This window comes from Pleuronectes platessa, chromosome 2, assembly GCF_947347685.1.
Source record: "Pleuronectes platessa chromosome 2, fPlePla1.1, whole genome shotgun sequence".
NCBI lineage: Eukaryota > Metazoa > Chordata > Actinopteri > Pleuronectiformes > Pleuronectidae > Pleuronectes > Pleuronectes platessa.
In genome coordinates, this window is record NC_070627.1 from 1,925,919 (window position 1) to 1,945,893 (window position 19,975).

General features: G+C 45.7%; 1 protein-coding gene across 1 annotated transcript; it reads right to left on the reverse strand.

Annotated features, from left to right (window-relative positions):
- Positions 1-1,319: 1,319 nt before the first annotated feature.
- On the reverse strand, positions 1,320-14,867 carry LOC128457773 (uncharacterized). Its single transcript, XM_053442478.1, has 6 exons — positions 14,837-14,867; positions 14,591-14,727; positions 13,318-13,942; positions 12,965-13,246; positions 11,302-11,667; positions 1,320-2,630 (listed from the first exon to the last, which is right to left on the reverse strand). The coding sequence occupies exons 1-6, from the start codon at positions 14,865-14,867 to the stop codon at positions 2,047-2,049; spliced, it is 2,025 nt and encodes a 674-aa protein (XP_053298453.1). The 3' UTR covers positions 1,320-2,046.
- Between the last annotated feature and the right edge of the window lie 5,108 nt (positions 14,868-19,975).

Consider the following 19,975-nt stretch of genomic DNA (forward strand, 5'->3'; position numbering starts at 1 on the left):
CAGAGTTTGTGTTTCACACATGAACAAATTAACAAAAAACTGGATTTCGTTATGTGGCAGGAGGTCGGAATATCCGAGTTGCCCTGAACGCAGCACAGTGAGGATGTTAGCAGCTGGAGAAAGAAGCCCGGAGCTAGCTCAGCTGCATGTCCGCACACAGACTCTCAGTCCACGGGGAAGGGAACCCGGACAGACCCGGGTCTGGGTGAGGGGTTCCGGGAATGAGGACGTGACAACAACCGGACTGAGAGGTCGAGAACCGTCAAATCCAGCTAGCTCTCAGCGGCTAGCTGCTGCTCTCTCATCGGGGCTTACGAGTACAACAGCGCATATTTTCAAGTGTAACCATTGGACTGAACCCGTTTAACTGCCACAAGTTGTTTATCTTGTAATAAAGATCTTAATGAGGAAACACGCTGTGTTTTTTCTATTTTCACTGCATTTTAATATAGCTATTAATAGTGAATTTGAAAATAAAAATATTAATGATTAATCGATCGTTAATTCTCCCGACGATCGATGAATACAATTTAATGTAACGCCCTTGCCTAGTTCTAACCCTAACCCACATTCCCAACTGACCATTCAGGAGAGAGATGTCAACAAAATACTGAAGAGTCTGAACCCCCACAAGGCAGCTGGACCAGACGCTGTCTCCCCCTCCACACTAAGGTACTGTGAGGACCAGCAGTCTCCAATGTTTACGAGATCTTCAACACCTCATTGACTGAATGCGTGGTCACCGCCTGCCTCAAAACATCCACCATCATCCCCGTTCCCGAAAAGCAGAGGATCGAAGGCCTTAACGACTACAGACCAGTCGCCCTGACCTCTGTAGTAATGAAGACCTTTGAGCGCCTTGTGCTGACCCATCTCAAGGCCATAACCAACCACCTCCTTGACCCGCTGCAGTTTGCCTACAGAGCCAACAGGTCTGTAGACCAGGCAGTCAACATGGGACTCCACTTCATCCTCCAGCACCTTGACTCCCCCGGCACCTACGCCAGGATCCTGTTTGTGGACTTCAGCTCCACATTCCACACCATCACCCGAGCTCTTCTCCGAGACAAGTTGACACAGCTGAGCGTGCCTGAGCCCACCTGCAGTTGGATCAATGACTTCCTGACAGACAGGAGGTAGTGTGTGAGGCTGGGCAAGCTTGTCTCTGAGCCCTGGACCATGAGCACTGGAGCCCCACAAGGTTGTGTGCTCTCTCCTCTACTCTTCTCCTTCTACACCAACAACTGCATTCCTTCACTGTATTGGTGTGTATTATATGAGGCATAAATTAGTAAAAACAAGAAATATCAACACAAATCTTTCATGTTATTCAATGACTTGTATTTTGTTGGAACATAAAAATTGTTTAACTCTGCTAAAACAGATGGAGGAATTCTTAATTCTCTTTTTACAACAGTGAAAAATGAATATGGATAATATCGATAGCTGCTGATAGATTTAAATATTTTGTCCCAAACGATTAATTTTTCTCCTGTATGAATCCTCCTCTCTTTAAAAATTGTACCAACAGTGAAATCTTTTTCCACACAGAGCAAGTAAAATAATGATCTGCTGTATGACTAATCGTATACACAGATAGATTGCCCATTAGTTTATGTCTTTTACCACATTAGGAGCAATTTAACAGTTTCTCTCCTGTATGACTCCTCTGATGTATATTCAGCTGTTAATTTAGAGCAAATTTTTAACAGACACAGAGGACATCATGAAAAATACATTAAGTATATATGGGTATGTAATATATATGGTATAAATCAAAGAAATAGGAATATCAACACAAATCATTCATGTTATTCAATGAGTTATTTTTTCTAAAACAGGTGAAAGGGGGAATTATAAATTCTCTATTTACAAAAGTGAACTATGAATATAGATAATATGAAAAGTTGCTGACAAATCCTAACAAGTTTTTTGTTGTAAACGATGCAACTTAAATCTTTAACCACACAGCAATTAAATTCATTCACTCCTATATTACTACTCATATAAAGTTATATTACCCATTTTTATAAATATTTTACCACACTAGGAACAACTAGATGGTTTCTCTCCTGTATGAATCCTCAGATGTACAGTTAGCTCATCCTTTAGAAGAAATCTTTTACCACACTCTGAACAACCAAATGCTTTCTTACCGGTTTTACTTTTCATATCACTGAAAGGCTGTTTGTTATTTTTTGTATTTGAACCAGACTGAGGTTCCCTGGTCTGCATCCAATCATCTTCACTGTCTTCAGTCTCAGAAGAATCTTCAGTCTTGTCTTCAGTACCTTGTTGTAAATGTCCATCAGGACCTGAGTTCCTGGCTGGTTCTTGTTCTCCACAGTCCGCTCTGCTCTCCTCAGTCTGACTCTGATGAAGCTGTGACAAGTCAGGTTTCTCTTCATCTTCTTCACTCTTCATAGTGACAGCAGTCCATGGGAACTTGATATCGGCCTGCTCAAGTTGTTGAAGCTGCTCTCCCTCCTGGTTGGTCCACTGTTCCTCCTGTTGCTCTTTAATGTGGGGGGGCTCTGGGTCCTCCTGGTCCACAAGGGGGCTCCACTGCTGCTGCTCAGGGGGAACCTCTTCTTTATTCACCATCAGCGGCTGTACGTCTGCAGGACAAACTGAAACACAAATACACACGATTATCATTTCAGAGTTTCCCGAAGTGTTTTTAAAAACATTTGGTTGTCGTTTAATGTCTAATATTATTTTTGAAGGATCACAGTCAGGAAGCAGAGGTGTTGAGGTAGTCCATAGTCACTGTGGAGGAAAATTCCACTGACAAGTGTCTAGGGTAGTGGAAATCCCCTGACCAGGTGTCTCACTGCTCTGATACTGTCTACCTGATGGAACCCTTATTTGGCAGTGTCTTAAGGCCAATGTATGCTTCTCCGTTTTGACGGACACGGACAGATAGGACCGCCTTCTCCAACGTGGAACGCCCTCTCCGGGCCTCTCCGCGGCTCCTCGGAGAGCTTTTCGTGCAGCTCTAATTTTTCTAACTACACGTCGAAATGGCGGAGAGCCCACGGATAGCCCTTGGCTGTGATTGGTCCGCTAACACCAGCATTTCGGAATGGAAACTTCCTGTTCCATTCCCTACATCACAATAAACCAAAATCACAACTACGACTCTATGATTAATGTGACAAGTTTGTTAGAGCACTTGGCATGTGTGTACGGTCACATACGGTTATAACGAACTTTCATAACGGGGCTACCGGGCTAACCACCATGCTAACTGCGGTGGGAACAGCGCAAAAACCCGCTGACTTAATCCCAAGGCTCTCATGACACTGTTTCTCAAACACCGTCAGGTTAGAAGCAAACACTTGGTAGTAGTTAGTATCGGGTGTCCCTGCTGACTGTGTGTGGAAGCTGGGGGGAAGCTAGCTGCCTCCGTGTAGCTTCAAGCTGTTGCAGCTGTTGAATTAGCAACGCAGTTTGGAAACAATAAAGGGGAACCGCTGCGGGTCCGTCCGATCCGTCCGTCCGTCAGTCAGTCTGCAACGGACTCGGAGAAGCATACTGAGGCCTTTACTGCTATGACCTTGATAAACAGGATGTAGGCCCTTATAGTAGACCTTAGAGATACACTAATGATATAGCGGCGCTAGACGACATTGCCCTTGCTTCCAACAAAACAGTCAGGAACTTGGGAGTGATCTTCGATCCTGATTTATCCTTTAATAGTCACTTAAAACAAATTTCTAGAACTGCCTTTTTCCACTTGCGTAATATCTCAAAAATCAGACATGTCCTTACGCAAAAAGATGCAGAAAAACTAGTCCACGCCTTTGTTACATCGAGACTGGACTATTGTAATTCATTATTATCAGGCTCCAGCAGTAAGTCGTTAAAGACTCTACAGCTTGTCCAAAATGCCGCAGCACGTGTCCTGACGAGAACAAAGAAAAGAGAGGACATTTCTCCAATATTAGCATCGCTACACTGGCTTCCAGTTAAATCTAGAATAGAATTTAAAATTCTCCTCCTCACCTTCAAGGCCCTTAATAATATGGCGCCATTTTACCTTAAAGAGCTGTTAGTACCTTATAAACCCACTAGAGCACTCCGCTCCCAGAATTTAGGCCTACTTGTCGTCCCTAAAGTCTTTAAAAGTAGAGTAGGAGCCAGAGCTTTTAGCCATCAAGCTCCTCTGCTGTGGAATAAACTACCACTTTCCGTTCGGGAGGCAGACACCATCTGTTCGTTTAAGAGTAGGCTCAAAACCTTCCTTTTTGATAAAGCTTATAGTTAGAGCTAATTAGTACAGCAGAACTTGTTTTATTTTATGACACACGGAGCTTCTCTTTCCAGCTTTTCCTTCCTCTTCTCCATCCCTATCCCCCTTCCCCGGAATCCCTTTGCTTTATCATCTGCAGATCCAGGGCCTCTGTGGCCGCACCATGGATTGCGGTTTGTTGATGGCGCACCGGGGGTCGCGGTGGTGGATCCAGTGTGGCGGATTCTGTGTCGTGTGGGCTGATCGTGGTGGTGGTGGCTGACCCTGTGTCGCATTGGCATCGGGTACGGGCATTGGACCACGACCGCGGCGGCGGCTCGTGGTGGGTGGCGGTGGCCGGTGACTGAGGACTGGAGTGGCGTTCTGGTCTGGATGGTGGATTGTGGTCCTGCTGGTTGCTGACCATGGACTGTGATTGCAGCGGGACTGTGTCATCCCCAATGTCATGTTGGGGTTGTCCTTCGGGATGCTTACCCTCATCAAATGCTGCTAGAGACTTTAATCTTTAATCTTGAAGACTTAAATCTTGATGTTTTCCTGCACGTATTTTTACCCTGTTAAAAGGGTTTTTAGTAGTTTTTCCTTACTCTTGCTGAGGGTTAAGGACAGAGGATGTCACACCCTGTTAAAGCCCTATGAGATGAATTGTAACCTGTGAATATGGGCTATACAAATAAAGATTGATTGATTGATTTGATTGATTATTTGGTGATGTTTTCTTCCAACTGGTCCAGCGCACGGACAGACACAGCAGATAGACAAAGATGATTATCTCATGCAGCAGGTTTTCAGCACAGACTCGTTCACAACAGCTTCAAATCCTCTTTATTATTCAGGTGAGTGAGGAGCAGCAGACGGAGACAGGAAGTGACGTATTAATTCTGCTGCATAGATCATGTGATCATGTTTACATCACCCAGACACCTTAGTCAGCTCTTATCAGCACAAACTCTCTTCTCATCTCTGTCTGGTCTTCTAGTGATGACGTCATTAGGAGGAAGGAAGATGATTGCGTCGAGTCAAAGCTTTGATTCACAAAGAGATTAAACTGAAGCCAGGAAACAAATAGCCCACGATCATCTAAAGGGTGGGAGTTTTTTAGACGGAGACCAAACAACATGTTTCTCTGTAAACTCTGCAAATCCAAATGATCACAGCAGCACAACCGTGATGCATGAGCTCTTGAAGCTGGAGCATCCAGGGGAGATTTCTCAAGATGGCATCTGGAGCGAGACAGAACCACAAGTTTTACTCTTATCCTGAAATAAGTGTAATATATTAAGATTATCAACACGTGGAATGGAAAAGGAATAGCAGGGATCATCTTCACTGCAAAACTCTAGTGACTGAATCAATCCATGTTGTAAACCTGTTTTAGTATTTAAATTAAACCCAGATTATCCAGTTCAGGCAAAGTGTTGCTTGGACATACATGGATTTATTCATCTATGTGTCAGAGCAATTGAATTATGCTGCTGACCAATGGGTTTCAGTCGTGAGACCAGACGGAGTCACGGCATCAAGTGATGAGAAGAGGAAGTGAAACTTTCTGACACTGACATGAGGTGTTTGTTATTGAGGTGGAGGTGAAGAGCGACTTTATGGGACATCAGTGATGTCATGAATAAAGAAAATACACTGATACTCTGCCGCTGCAGCTGTTTATAACACAATGTGTGAGAGGGAAGACGAGAGAAAAAACGGAGCCTGAAGTAAAAACAAGAGCAGAGCTGAAGCTAGCCAACGTTAGCAGAGCTGAAGCTAGCCAACGTTGGAAGAGCTTAAGGCCTCAGTGGTCTAGTGGCAGAAACCTGGACTACGGGCAGAGAAGGTCTCTGGTTCGACTCCACGGAGAGACAACAAAAGACGAACCTGGATATATCTGTCCAGAAATCCAAGAGTCTCCCTACCCTGTCTAGTGCCCCTGAGCAAGGCACCTTACTCCCCCAACATCTGCTCCCCGAGCGCCGTACATGGTCACTCACTGCTCTGTGTGTACTGCACCAGATGGGTCAAAAGCAGAGATTAAATTTCCCTACCTGCATGAGTGTGCCTTTGCATGACTGTGCATGTGTTTGGGACGAATAAATGCATCTTAATCTTAATCTTAATGCTTCTCCGAGTCCGTTGCGGACTGACAGACCCTTTTTGATTTATAGTTCTACGAGCCTTTTTGTTGTGAAAACAATTCACCGCCAGAACAGTAGATGGCGCAACTGAAGTCGAGCTTAGAGAAGCCTACCTCATATAGAAGAAGTCCACGCTGGTTTATTTACGTCCTCCCGGCTCCTCACACACAGTGAACGATGGCAACTAACAGAAAAAGGATGTTGATGACGCGACAGTTTTTGCGGAATAAAGTGACACCCAGCGGGTCAAAATGCTTATGTTATCGTGTCTTAACGCAGCGGTTCCCCGGTCTTGTTTCCAAACTGCGTTGGTAATTCAACAGCTGCAACAGCTTGAAGCTACACGGAGGCAGCTAGCTTCCCCCCAGCTTCCACACACAGTCAGCAGGGACACCGGATACTAACTACTACCAAGTGTTTGCTTCTAACCTGACGGTGTTTGAGAAACAGTGTCATGACAGCCGTGGGATTAAAGTCAGCTTCTCTAAGCTCGACTTCAGTTGCGCCATCTACTGTTCTGGCGGTGAATTGTTTTCACAACAAAAAGGCTCGTAGAACTATAAATAAAAAAGGGTCCGTCCCCTCTGTCCGTCCGTCAGTTCCCAAAGGACTCGGAGAAGCATACTGAGGCCTTTAGAAAAATTAGAGCTGCACCAAAAGCTCTCCGAGGAGCCGCGGAGAGGCCCGGAGAGGGCGTTCCACGTTGGAGAAGGCGGTCCCATCTGTCCGTGTCCGTCAAAACGGAGAAGCATACATTGAGCAGAGCTGAAGCTACCTAACGTTAGCAGCGCTGAAGCTGGCTAACGTTAGCAGCGCTTAAGCTAGCTAACGTTAGCATCAATCAATCAATCAAATTTTATTTGTATAGCCCATATTCACAAATTACAATTCATCTCATAGGGCTTTAACAGGGTGTGGCATCCTCTGTCCTTAACCCTCAGCAAGAGTAAGGAAAAACTACTAAAAACCCTTTTAACAGGGTAAAAATATGTAGAAACCTCAGAGCCACATGTGAGGGATCCCTCTCCCAGGACGGACAGAAGTGCAATAGATGCCACGTGCAGGAGAACATCATCAATAATCAAAGTCTCTAGCAGCATTTGATGAGGGTAGACATCCCGAAGGACAACCCCAACATGACATGCCAAGCAGTCCCGCTGCAAGCACAGTCCATGCTCAGCAACCATCTAGACCACGATCCACCATCCAGACCAGACGCCACTCCAGTCCTCAGTCACCGTCCACCGCCGACCACCAGGACCCATCACAGGCCACCACCGCAGTCCTGGTCCACCGCCCGTGCCCAATGCCAACGCGACACAGGGTCCGCCACCAGCACCACGATCAGCCCACATGACTCAGAATCCGCCACAATGGATCCACCACCGCGACCCCCGGTGCGCGATCCACAAACCGCAATCCATGGTGCAGCCACAGAGGCCCTGGATCTGCGGGTGATAAAGCAAAGGGATTCCGGGGAAGGGGGATAGGGATGGAGAAGAGGAAGGAGAAGCTGGAAAGAGAAGCTCTGTGTGTAATTAGCTCTAACTATAAGCTTTATCAAAAAGGAAGGTTTTGAGCCTACTTTTAAACGAAAAGACGGTGACTGCCTCCCGAACTGAAAGTGGTAGATTATTCCACAGCCGAGGGGCTTGATGGCTAAAAGCTCTGGCTCCTACTCTACTTTTAGAGAATTTAGGGACGACAAGTAGGCTTGAATTCTGGGAGCGGAGTGCTCTAGCGGGTTTATAAGGTACTAACAGCTCTTTAAGGTAAAAAGGCGCCATATTATTAAGGGCCTTGAAGGTGAGGAGGAGAATTTTAAATTCTATTCTAGATTTAACTGGAAGCCAGTGTAGCGACGCTAATACTGGAGAAATGTGCTCTCTTCTCTTTGTTCTCTTCAGGACACGTGCTGCAGCATTTTGGACAAGCTGTAGAGTCTTTAACGACTTACTGCTGGAGCCTGATAATAATGAATTACAATAGTCCAGTCTCGATGTAACAAAGGCGTGGACTAGTTTTTCTGCATCTTTTTGCGTAAGGACATGTCTGATTTTTGAGATATTACGCAAGTGGAAAAAAGCGGTCCTAGAAATTTGTTTTAAGTGACTATTAAAGGATAAATCAGGATCGAAGATCACTCCCAAGTTCCTGACTGTTTCATTGGAAGCAAGGGCAATGTCGTCTAGCGCAGCTATATCATTAGATAATGCATCTCTAAGGTGTTTGGGGCCAAGTATTATAACCTCTGTTTTGTCTGAGTTTAATAAGAGAAAATTGCGGGTCATCCAGGTTTTTATGTCTTTGAGACATGTTCGAAGTTTAGTTAATTGATTACTTTGTTCAGGTTTTATTGACAAATATAACTGGGTGTCATCCGCATAGCAGTGGAAATTTACCGAGTGTGTCCTGATAATGTTTCCTAGTGGAAGCATATATAATGAGAATAAAATTGGGCCGAGCACAGAGCCCTGTGGAACACCATGGTTAACTTTGGTGCACACAGATGACTCATCATTAGTTTGCACGAATTGGGAGCGATCAGAAAAATACGATTTAAACCAGTTAAGGGCGGTTCCATTAATGTTAATTAACTGTTTGAGTCTTTGTAATAAAATTTTATGGTCAATTGTGTCGAATGCTGCACTGAGATCTAACAGAACGAGGACAGACACAAGTCCCTGATCTGAGGCTATTAAAAGGTCATTAGTGACTTTTGCCAAGGCTGTCTCTGTACTGTGATTGGCTCTAAACCCCGATTGAAAGTCTTCATATATATTATTTTCCCGGAGAAACTCACACAGCTGATTGGCAACAACTTTTTCTAAGATTTTAGAGATGAAGGGGAGATTAGATGTTGGTCTGTAATTGGCTAAAACCTCTGGGTCTAGGGTGGGTTTTTTGAGTAGGGGTTTGATGACAGCTATTTTTAAAGACTGTGGTACATAACCTGATGATTGATAATGTTAAGTAACGAACTATCAATTAGGGGCAGAATTTCTTTAAGTAATTTGGTAGGAATGGGATCTAAGATACAGGTTGTTGGTTTAGAACCTGAGATTAATTTGGTAAACTGATCACGGGTGATCAGAGAGAAGCTGTCTAAGTAACAATAATAATTTTATCGGTCTTTAGGACTAAGTTTGATAAAAACTCAGGGAATTCCTTTAAAAATTCAGTATAAGCCCTGGGAGCACGGTAAACTACGGCAAATATGATTGGCTGTTGGTGGTTCCTGGATTGGCGTGGAAGACTAAGAACCAGACATTCAAATGATTTGTAGCTGAGTTTAGGTTTAGGATTAATTGATAGACTGGAGTTAAAAATAGCAGCAACTCCACCTCCTCGCCCAATTTCTCTAGGAACCTGTGAATTGATATGACTGGGGGGAGTAGGTTCATTTAGACTGACATATTCATCAGGATGCAGCCACGTCTCAGTGAGGGACAATAAATCTATGTTGTAATCGGAGACTATTTCATTAACTAAAAGAGCCTTTTTTTCCAGTGATCTAATGTTTAAAAGACCACATTTAAAAGTCTGGGTTTCCTGTATTATTTCAGAGGTTGTTTTAATTTGTATTAAATTTTTGTGTGGAGTTCTCGCTCTGTTATTGTTTAATTTCAATAATTTAATCGGACGGTGAACAGACACAATCTCTATGGGGTTGTGTGACTGATCCAGAGGGAGCGCAGAGAAGTGTTTAGCACTGCAGCTCTGCTTCCTGGTCCCAACTATGGGTTGTCATGTAATAGACTGAGTAATATTCCTAGATAAGAGAGCTGCTCCATCCCAAGTGGGATGAACGCCGTCTCTCCTAACAAGACCAGGTTTTCTAAAAAAAGTTAGCCAATTATCTATAAAGCCCGGAACCGTTTACAGAACACCACCTCGACAGCCAGCGGTTAAAAGATAACATGCGGCTAAACATGTCATCACCTGTTGTATTAGGGAGCGGGCCAGAGAAAACTACTTTGTCCGACATCGTTTTAGCAAAAGCACACACGGACTCAAAATTAACTTTAGTGACCTCCGACATACGAAGCCGGGAGTCGTTGCTGCCGACGTGAATTACGATTTTATTGTATTTACCTTTTTTAGTTTTAGCCATTAACTTAAGTTTAGATTCGATGTCGCCGGCTCTGGCCCCTGGGATACAATTAACTATGGTCGCTGGTGTCGCTAACCTGACGTTTCTCAGAACCGAGTCGCCAATAATCAGAGTTTGTTTATCAGCGGGTGCCTCGCTGAGTGGAGCGAATCTATTTGAAACGTGAGCTGGTGGCTCTTTAATCGTGGGCTTTTTAAGTCTAGCACTATGCCCCCTCCGGGTTGTCACCCAGCTGCCCTGGGCTCCCGGCTGCACGGGACTAGTCTGGGGACTGCTAGTTAAGGCTAAGCCACGTGATAAGCTAGGTGGCTCCGCGGCTAGCGGGAGCCGGCTAACTACAGCTAACGGAGTTTCTAAGCTGCTGAGCCGAGCTTCTAAGTCGCTAAGCCGAGCCTCCATCGCTATCAACACACTACATTTATTACATGTACCACTACTGTTAAGGGAGGCAGAGGAGTAAGTAAACATGAGACACTCGGCGCAAGAGAGAGCAGTGGAGCAACAGGGAGAGAGAGAAGACATCGCTGCTATAGAGCTGCGAGGGTGAGCTCAAACAGAACACAGAATCACTAAGCACGATAGAGTAAGGGTTGGTATGTGCGAGTGTTTAACTACAGACCGGTGATTTTAGCCGTAGTGCTACAGAGAAACAGTTGTGTTTAGCAGAGGAGCTAATTCAGAGAGCGACCACCATCAGTGGCAAGAAAACAGGAAATGACGCAGCACGCTTACCGTAATGACGTCAGGACAACGAGCTTAAGCTAGCTAACGTTAGCATGTGAGAGGCTTCTCGAGGGACTCACCAACTCGGTGCAGCCGGAGTTCGGGCTTCATCACGGCCTCCAGCAGCCTCCTCAGAGAGCAGATCTCCCGCTCGGACCGCTCCATTTTGTCTTCGAACACCGCGACGATCTCTTCCCCCGCAGCCGTTAGCCGCTCGGTTAGCATCGCTCTCAGCGCCGGGACTCGAGCCGTTTCTCCTCCTTTCTCCAGCTGCAGTAGAAAGTCTTCGGCGGCGGCGCTGATCCGCTCATGTACCGACACCCGCAGCAGCTGCACGTCGGACATCTTCCTCCTCTTTGAGCACTTTGAGTCTCGGAGCGGACAAAGTGATCCAGCGGCAGGAAACAGAGACACCGAGATCAGAGCCAACAGTGACGCCTGCTGGACTGGAGGACGAGGAGGAAATTAAAGTCCTGATACTGTACAATAGAAAATATGGAAGACGAGACATGACTTAAATATATATATATATAAATACTTAAATTCCTAAATAAATAAGGAATAAATCCTCGCAAGCGTTGGAAGTGGATTGTTACGAAATTTAGTCCAGAGGTTGAATCAGACTCTTTTACTTAATTTGGCTTCAACATATCAAGCCTCATTAATTAAATTAAGTTTATTAGTAAAAGGTTCCTTCATTAACAACGTGAATTCACCTCTTTCATCCTGGCCGGAGTTTACATCCCCCCGCAAGCTGACGTGCGCGAGGCTCAACGACAACTCGCTGAGCCGATACTGGGAGTGGAGAGAAGGAGAGAGAACACGTATTCCCCCGTTATTGTTCATGGGGACTTTAATAAGGGGAACTTATCTAAGGAGCTCCCGAAATACAAACAGTTAATAAAATGCCTGACCAGGGGGGATAACACCCTGGATCACTGTTACAGCACCATCAGCAAGGCTTATCATGCAGTTTCCCGCGCTGCCCTGGGTCTATCCGACCACGCTCTTATTCACCTGATCCCGGCTTACAGACAGAAACTTAAACTTTCTAAACCTGCTGTGCTGAGATCCAAGAACTGGAGCAACAGAGAAGCTGTGGAGGAGCTGCGTGACTGCCTTGATAACATTGACTGGGACATTTTTAGAACTGCTTCTAACAGCCTGGACGAATATACAGATGCTGTGACGTCCTACATCAGCTTCTGTGAAGACAGATGTATTCCGACACGCACCAGGGTGTGTTATAACAACGACAAGCCCTGGTTCACAGCAAAGCTCAAACAGCTTCGTTTGGAGAAGGAGGTGGCCTTCAAGTAGTGATGGCGAGATGAAGCTTCATGAAGCTTTGAAGCTTTCCATCCAATAGGTTCGCTAATGGGCCGAGGCTTCATGATGCTTCATTTGCTCTAGTGCGCCATCAAGTGGACATTAAATGTAAATGTCAATGTAATTATAATGAGACCATGGCTCTGGGGTCAGAAGCTTTGATTTGTATAAATGACTGATGTTTGTGATGCCAATAAATACATTATGAACTTATGAATATGGTGTCTGTCTCTATGAAACAATGGCGGGGTCAAAAGGGAAACAGGAAAGAAATTAGTGAGAGGATTGTGATGTGAATGTGCTTGTGTTACTTGGTTTGTGACTGTGCTTGTGTGTGGGGACAAAATGTAACACGTACAATAGGGATAACAGTTTATCCATTTTTATTTAAAAACAACAGCTTCTCAACAGTGCTGGGCTTCAGGCGGTTTCTTTTTTTATAAATAATTTCACCTGCTTTAGAAAATATCCTTTCACAGGGCACAGATGAAGCTGGAGTACAAAGCAAAGCAACGGCTAGTTTGTACAAGTTCGGAAATAAATTCTTTTTTTTCCCCCAATACTCCAGGGGATTCTCCACCCTTCCAATATTTGGTTCTGCTAGGTACTGCTGGACCTCTACTGCTGCATCCGTTGTGACATTTTGTGTCCTCGTCTGCAGGACTTTGGTGTCTAACCGCTGCCACAGTTTGCAACCTAAGACAGAGAAACCAGGTGTAAGTGACTCAATACAATAATACAATTAGAATGTATCAAGTATCCATTACCCTGAGTCACAGGCTGAGTAGCTTCTGATGACTGCGGTTGTGATGATGATGATGATGAGGAGGAGGAGGAGGAGGAGGAGGCGGCGGCGCTTTTTCCCATAACCAAAACACATTCGTTAGTGAGCCTTGTCACGGCATCTGCTGCCTTGTTAGGATTAAAAAAGCCTATCTTTTTGAATCTTGGATCAAGCAGAGTTGCCAGTGACATTATGCTCATAGATTGTAGAGTTTGCAGCTTCTCCTTTAATTGTTTCCTCAGACTCTCAGCCATTTCTGTGCTCTCTGGAGTCTTCACAATTCCCATTTCCTCCTCCTCCAGTGAGTGGTGTAGCATGGATAAAAGTGGAATGACCTTGGATCCAGACACTCTCTTCTCCTCTGACAGCTCCACCGTGGCAGCATGAAATGGGGCCAGCACTTGCAGACATGCTGCAATAATGGCATACTGTTCGGATGATAGGGTGGCAACATCAGTGTGTAGGCCGGCCAAAGCTGCTCCTACAGGTTCCCTGAGGTCATAAACACGCTGGAGCATATGATATGTGCTGTTCCAGCGTGTATCCACCTCTTGAATGAGCTTCAGTACTGGCCGGCCCATTTGCTCCTGCACCTGTGTCAGCTTCTCCTATAGAATTTGCCAACAAACAGTGAGTCATTCATGTGTCACTGAAGCAGCAACTTACACAAAACAGTGTCGTTTAGAATATTGCAATTATATGAAGTAATTCACCTTTGCTGTGGTGCTGCTCTTGAAATAGCCCACTATGCTTCTAGAGCTGGCACGGATCTCAGACAACACAGAGTTTTGCTGCAGAGCCTTTTTAATTAGTAAATTTAATGTATGCGCCACACAAATTGTGTGACGCAAATGAAGCTCTCTGGCGCAAGCACCCATATTTGCTGCGCCATCAGTCACAAGACAAGTGACTTTGTTTGTCAGACCCCACTGTGACATCAATGCTGATTTTACTGTTGCCAAATTTGCAGCAGTATGCGTAGCAGGGAAATGAAGCACCCCTAACACAACACAATGCAAAGAGGTGGTTTCATCTATGAAATGGCAAGTTACAGCTAAATAGGCATCTGTGTTGAGTGAGGTCCACATGTCTGAAGTCAATGCAACTGCCGAAGCCTTCAACACAATGGCTTTGGCTTTCTCCATTGACTCCTTGTACCTCTGTTCAACCATGGCTTTCAAAGCCTAAATAAAAGAAGAGAAGACTGTATGAATGGCAAATATGAGGAAACATGCCTCATGTGCTCACATACACACCTGCCTAGTGGGGAGAACATAGGTAGGGTTGAAAGCTTGAACAAGCTTCCTGAACCCTTTGTCCTCCACAATAGTGAAGGGCTGGGAATCCTCAATGACCATATTGACCAAGGCCTCATCCACATCATTCTTCAGACCTGATGAGAAAAAAAGGCTATATAGATTAACTCAGTCATTAATCACATTTGTTAATGGTGTGTAATACAAACATACCATGCCATTTTATGTTAGCCTGAAATGGCTTACCTGAGCTTGGTCCACTTCGGTTGGTCTCCATGTGCTCATGCAGGGCTCTATAATGCCTCAGCATAGATGAGGTGTTGTTGTTATATCCAAGTTCTTTGGCACACAACAGACACTTCACCTTTTAAAATACCAGGAATTACAAGAAATGCATTAGGACAAGCGATACGCTGTGTTGTCACATATTATTACAGTATATTTCACTAATTATTATTACCATGTTCATACCTTATTAGGAGAGATCAGGTCAAAGTGTTCACAGACAGGGGAAAATCTTCTCTTTCTCGCTGGCTCCATCGCAAAAAATAGAAGTTGAATGTATTGGCAAATGCACAATAATGTCCCGAAACAAGTACATGCAAGGGGGAATCCATTGCGGTTCGCGACCCCTTTTATTTTGAATCGCACACCAAACCCGCGAACCATTTCCTGAATCAGTCACGTGGTTCGGCCGGTTCGCGAGGCTTCGAACGTCATCACATACGTCATCGACACACGCCTCGATACGCGCTTCATAAAATTCATCCTGGATTACTCGACACACGCTTCGAAGCCTCGACACGGGAGGACACATCACTACCTTCAAGAATGGGGACATGGATAGGTTCCGACTGATTAAATACTCGTTTGGCAAGGAGATTAAGGAGGCCAAACAACAGTATTCAAAGAAGCTGGAACTACAGTTTGCAGCCAACGACTCCTCGTCTGTCTGGAAAGGCCTTTGTGTGATCACCGGTTGCAAAATCAAATCCCCCCACTCTGTGGAAGACCTGATACTTGCAAACAAACTGAATGACTTCTACTGTAGATTCGATAGACAATCTCAACCCCCCCCCCCCCCCCCCCCTGCATTTATCACACCTCTTCTCCCCAGCCTGGACAAAGAAAATAGCCCCCCCCACAAAATGGCCCCAGACTGCCCCATCCCCTCCATCCCCCCCATCACACATCCATCCCCCCCATCACACCTCTCTCAATTCAGGAGAGAGATGTAAATAAGCTCCTGAAGAGACTGAACCCCCGTAAGGCAGCTGGACCAGACGCTGTCTCCCCCTCAACACTAAAGGCCAAATTATAGTCGGGTTGCACGCACGCACGCATGCACGCAAGACACACAACACGCCCCTTTCGTCCCCTCTGCGGGCATGCGTGTGTCCGCCAATTTTTCTAACTACACGACAAAGCGACGCGAGCCTCACGCAGCCCGCAAGGCTTGTGATTGGTCGGCTTACTACATCCCGTCCGGAGTCTAGTTTCCGGTTTCATGCCCCACAATACGCGGAAATCACGGAAGATTTAGAAGAACGAATATGGACCAAATAGAAGAGCACTTGGCAGAAGAGATCCGAAAGTATGACCACTTGCATAACCCGTCACTGACTGGCCGATTTGTCCGCCAGAAATAGGCTATGAGGAGCCGGAGTGGCGATGTAAATAAACAGTCGACGAAGAAGAAGACGTTTCTTCTTTGTGTGTTTTGTCTTTGAAAAAAAACGTTACTACGCCTATGGGTCTGGCGGTGAATTGCGTTGCAACAAGCGCAGCACGTTAGAGAAGTATAAACCAAAACGAGTCCGTCGATGCAGCTGCGTGGCCTTCCGCGGTTGCAGTCGCAGGACTATAATTAGGCCTTAAGGCACTGTGCGGATCAGCTGTCTCCAGTATTCACAGACATCTTCAACACCTCCCTGGCTGAATGTGTTGTACCCGCCTGCCTTAAAACATCCACCATCATCCCCGTTCCCAAGAAGCAGAGGATCACAGGCCTTAATGACTACAGACCAGTCGCCCTGACCTCCGTAGTGATGAAGACCTTTGAGCGCCTCGTGCTGAGCCACCTCAAGACCATAACAAACCACCTCCTCGACCCACTGCAGTTTGCCTACAGAGCCAACAGGTCCATAGACGACGCAGTCAACATGGGACTCCACTTCATCCTCCAGCACCTCGACTCCCCTGGCACCTACGCCAGGATCCTGTTTGTGGACTTCAGCTCTGCATTCAACACCATCTCCCCAGCTCTTCTCCAGGACAAGCTGACACAGCTGAGCGTGCCTGAGCCCACCTGCAGGTGGATCACTAACTTCCTGACCGACAGGAACCAGCGCGTGAGGCTGGGGAAGCTTGTCTCTGACACCCGGACCATCAGCACTGGAGCCCCACAGGGTTGTGTGCTCTCTCCTCTCATTTCTCCCTCTGCACCAACAACTGCACCTCCAGCCATCCCTCTGTAAAACTTCTGAAGTTTGCTGACGACACAACCCTTATTGGATTAATTTCCAATGGGGACGAGGCCACCTACAGAGAGGAAGTAAACAGCCTGGCTTCCTGGTGCAGCCAGAACCACCTGGAGCTGAACGCTTTAAAAACTGTAGAGATGGTAGCAGATTTCAGGAGGAGCCCAGCTCAAACCGTCCCTCTCACCATGTGCAACTCCCCTGTTAAAACAGTTGTGTCTTTCAGATTCCTGGGGACGATCATCGTACAGGACCTGAGGTGGACGGAGAACATCACCTCCATCATCAAGAAGGCCCAGCAGAGGATGTTCTTCCTGCGGCAACTGAGGAAATTCAGCATGCCGCGGAAAGTGATGGTTGAGTTCTACACAGCCATCATTGAGTCCATCCTCACCTCATCCATCACCGTCTGGTTCGCTGCCTCCACTGCCAAGGCCAAGGGCAGATTGCAGCGGATCATCCGGTCAGCTGAGAAGGTCATCGGCTGTAACCTGCCGGCTCTCATAGATCTGTTCCACTCCAGGACCAGTAAGAGAGCAGGCAAGATCATCGCTGATCCTTCCCATCCCGCTCACCACCTGTTCCAGAGACTCCCGTCCGGAAAAAGGTTCCGGGCCATCAGGACTAAAACCTTGCGTCACCTGAACAGTTTTTTCCCCATGGCAGTGGGGCTCACAAACAAGCCCCCTGCATCACACTGACTCTGCATCACACTGACTCTGCTAACCCCCCCTCACCCCCCACCCACCCTCGCACATAATTTATAACTCTATATTACTGGGACTATCACCAATCTCTGCACCTTAAAACCGCATGTAACTCTTTTTTCTGTATATATTGTTGTTTTTATTGTTCGATATTGTTTTTATATTGTTGTTTGTAAAGTGCACCAACCACACCAAGGCAATTTCCTGTATGTGCAAATATACATGGCAATAAAAATAATTCTGATTCTGATTCTGAGGATTGAATAAACAGTCTTGCTTAGCCTAGCATAATTATTAAGCCCAGTTTTTGTTACCCGTCCTTGGAAAGAGAAAAGAGGTTGCTGTGCAGTTAGCAGTTCGTCCTGCCGGTTGTGTGAAGTCTTCTGGCTTTGTATGGTCTCTGCCTTAGCGGTTCTGTTGAGCTGTGCGCTCAGATGCTGGTTGGAGTTTTCGGGCAGAACATCAAGTCGCTGCTCAGAGGCTGGTAGAGCTTGAGATGCGAGGAGGTTTCCTTAGTGAGATGAGCGGGAAGCTGCAATCTGCGCTGCTCTCGTTGGATGTGAAGAGAAGATGTAGCTGGAGCAGCCAGGCTTCCTCCTCTGCAATGCAGGAGAAAAGGCTGGCTGCCTGCCTCCTTGGAAGGTTGGTGGAAAGAGGAGAGAAAGAATTGGGGGAGACCTGGCCTTATATTGGACCAGTGACCTCACAGGTCACTGGGCCATTCTGGGAGACTGAGTTTCTTGGCTTCCTAGTAGTTCTCCTGAAAAAATGGACGATGCTTGTTTTCAGGCTTTGACTACCATGTAGGCCGGAGAGGAGGCCTGTGGTTCAACAAAAACCATGTCCCAGCATTGGGTATTATTTATTTATTCAGTGACTTTATCACGGCCGTTCTCCATCTCCATGCTGGTCACATTTAAATGTCATTTAATTCAGATGTTGCCAGTGTTTTTTGCTCTTTTTCTAAGACTTTTCTTGAAGTAACTAATGTAAATTGCTTCCCTATAAACTAGGCTGATTTAAATGCATTTTGCAGCTCAGCAGGATTTACAAAGCATTCAGGACCGAAGAATAGAGTTTCTTAAACGTGAAGTATATATGATCTGTTTCTGAAAGCACAAGAGACCGGCAGGACGCGCTCCCCTTGTCATTTCATATAGTTATTGTATTTCTTTTGGCAGTCATACGTAACAGTGTTTTTTTTCATTCATTTTTATTGACTTTGAACATGTAAATAAAACAATAAAAAATTATACCGACATGTTAAAAAATATAAACTGAAAAAATATATATTTTCAATTAGTTGTGAGCAGACTTCTTGACATAATTTACATATTCGAAAATGAGTGAAGAGCACAAACTTATTTGATCTCACCCCTTCTCCATAAGTCATTAATTAACAATTATCTTGCTTAACAAGCTTCCTATAAATCTATGAATATATTGATACTTCCTACCTCCTACCTCCTGGGCTACACAGGAGGAGCTTGTTAATGATCTCAAGACAGCTGGGACCACAGTCACCAAAAAAAACATCGGCAACACACTACACCATAATGGATTAAAAATCTGTAGCACCAGTAAGGTGCCCCTGCTCAAGAAGACGCATGTACAGGCCGTCTGAAGGTTGCCAATGAACATCTGAATGATTCAGAGAAAGCTTGGGAGAAGGTGATGTGGTCAGATGAGACAAAAATCCAGCTCTTTGGCATCAACTGGACTCGCCCTGTTTGGAGAAGAAGCTTTGGGGGTGTTTCTCTGCTCAGGGGACAGGACGACTTCACCGCATCGAGAGGAGGATGGACCGGGCCTTGTACCGTGAAATCTTGGGCGACAACCTTCTTCCCTCAGCCAGGACATTGAAAATGGTCGTGGATGTGTCTTCCAGCACGACAATGACCCGAAACATATGGCCAAGGCAACAAAGGAGTGGCTCAAGAAGAAGCACATTAAGGTCATGGAGTGGCCTCACCAGTTTCCTGACCTTATTTCCATAGAAAATCTGTGGATCAAATACTTTGAGGAGAGGCGGTGGACTAGTGGCAGAAATTTGGACTCTCGGCAGAGAAGGTCTCTGGTTCGTCTCCACGGAGAAACAACATAAAGACGAACCTGGATTGATCTGTCCAAAAATCCAAGAGGATTCTCCCTACCCTGTCTAGAGCCCCTGAGCAAGGCACCTTACTCCTCCAACATCT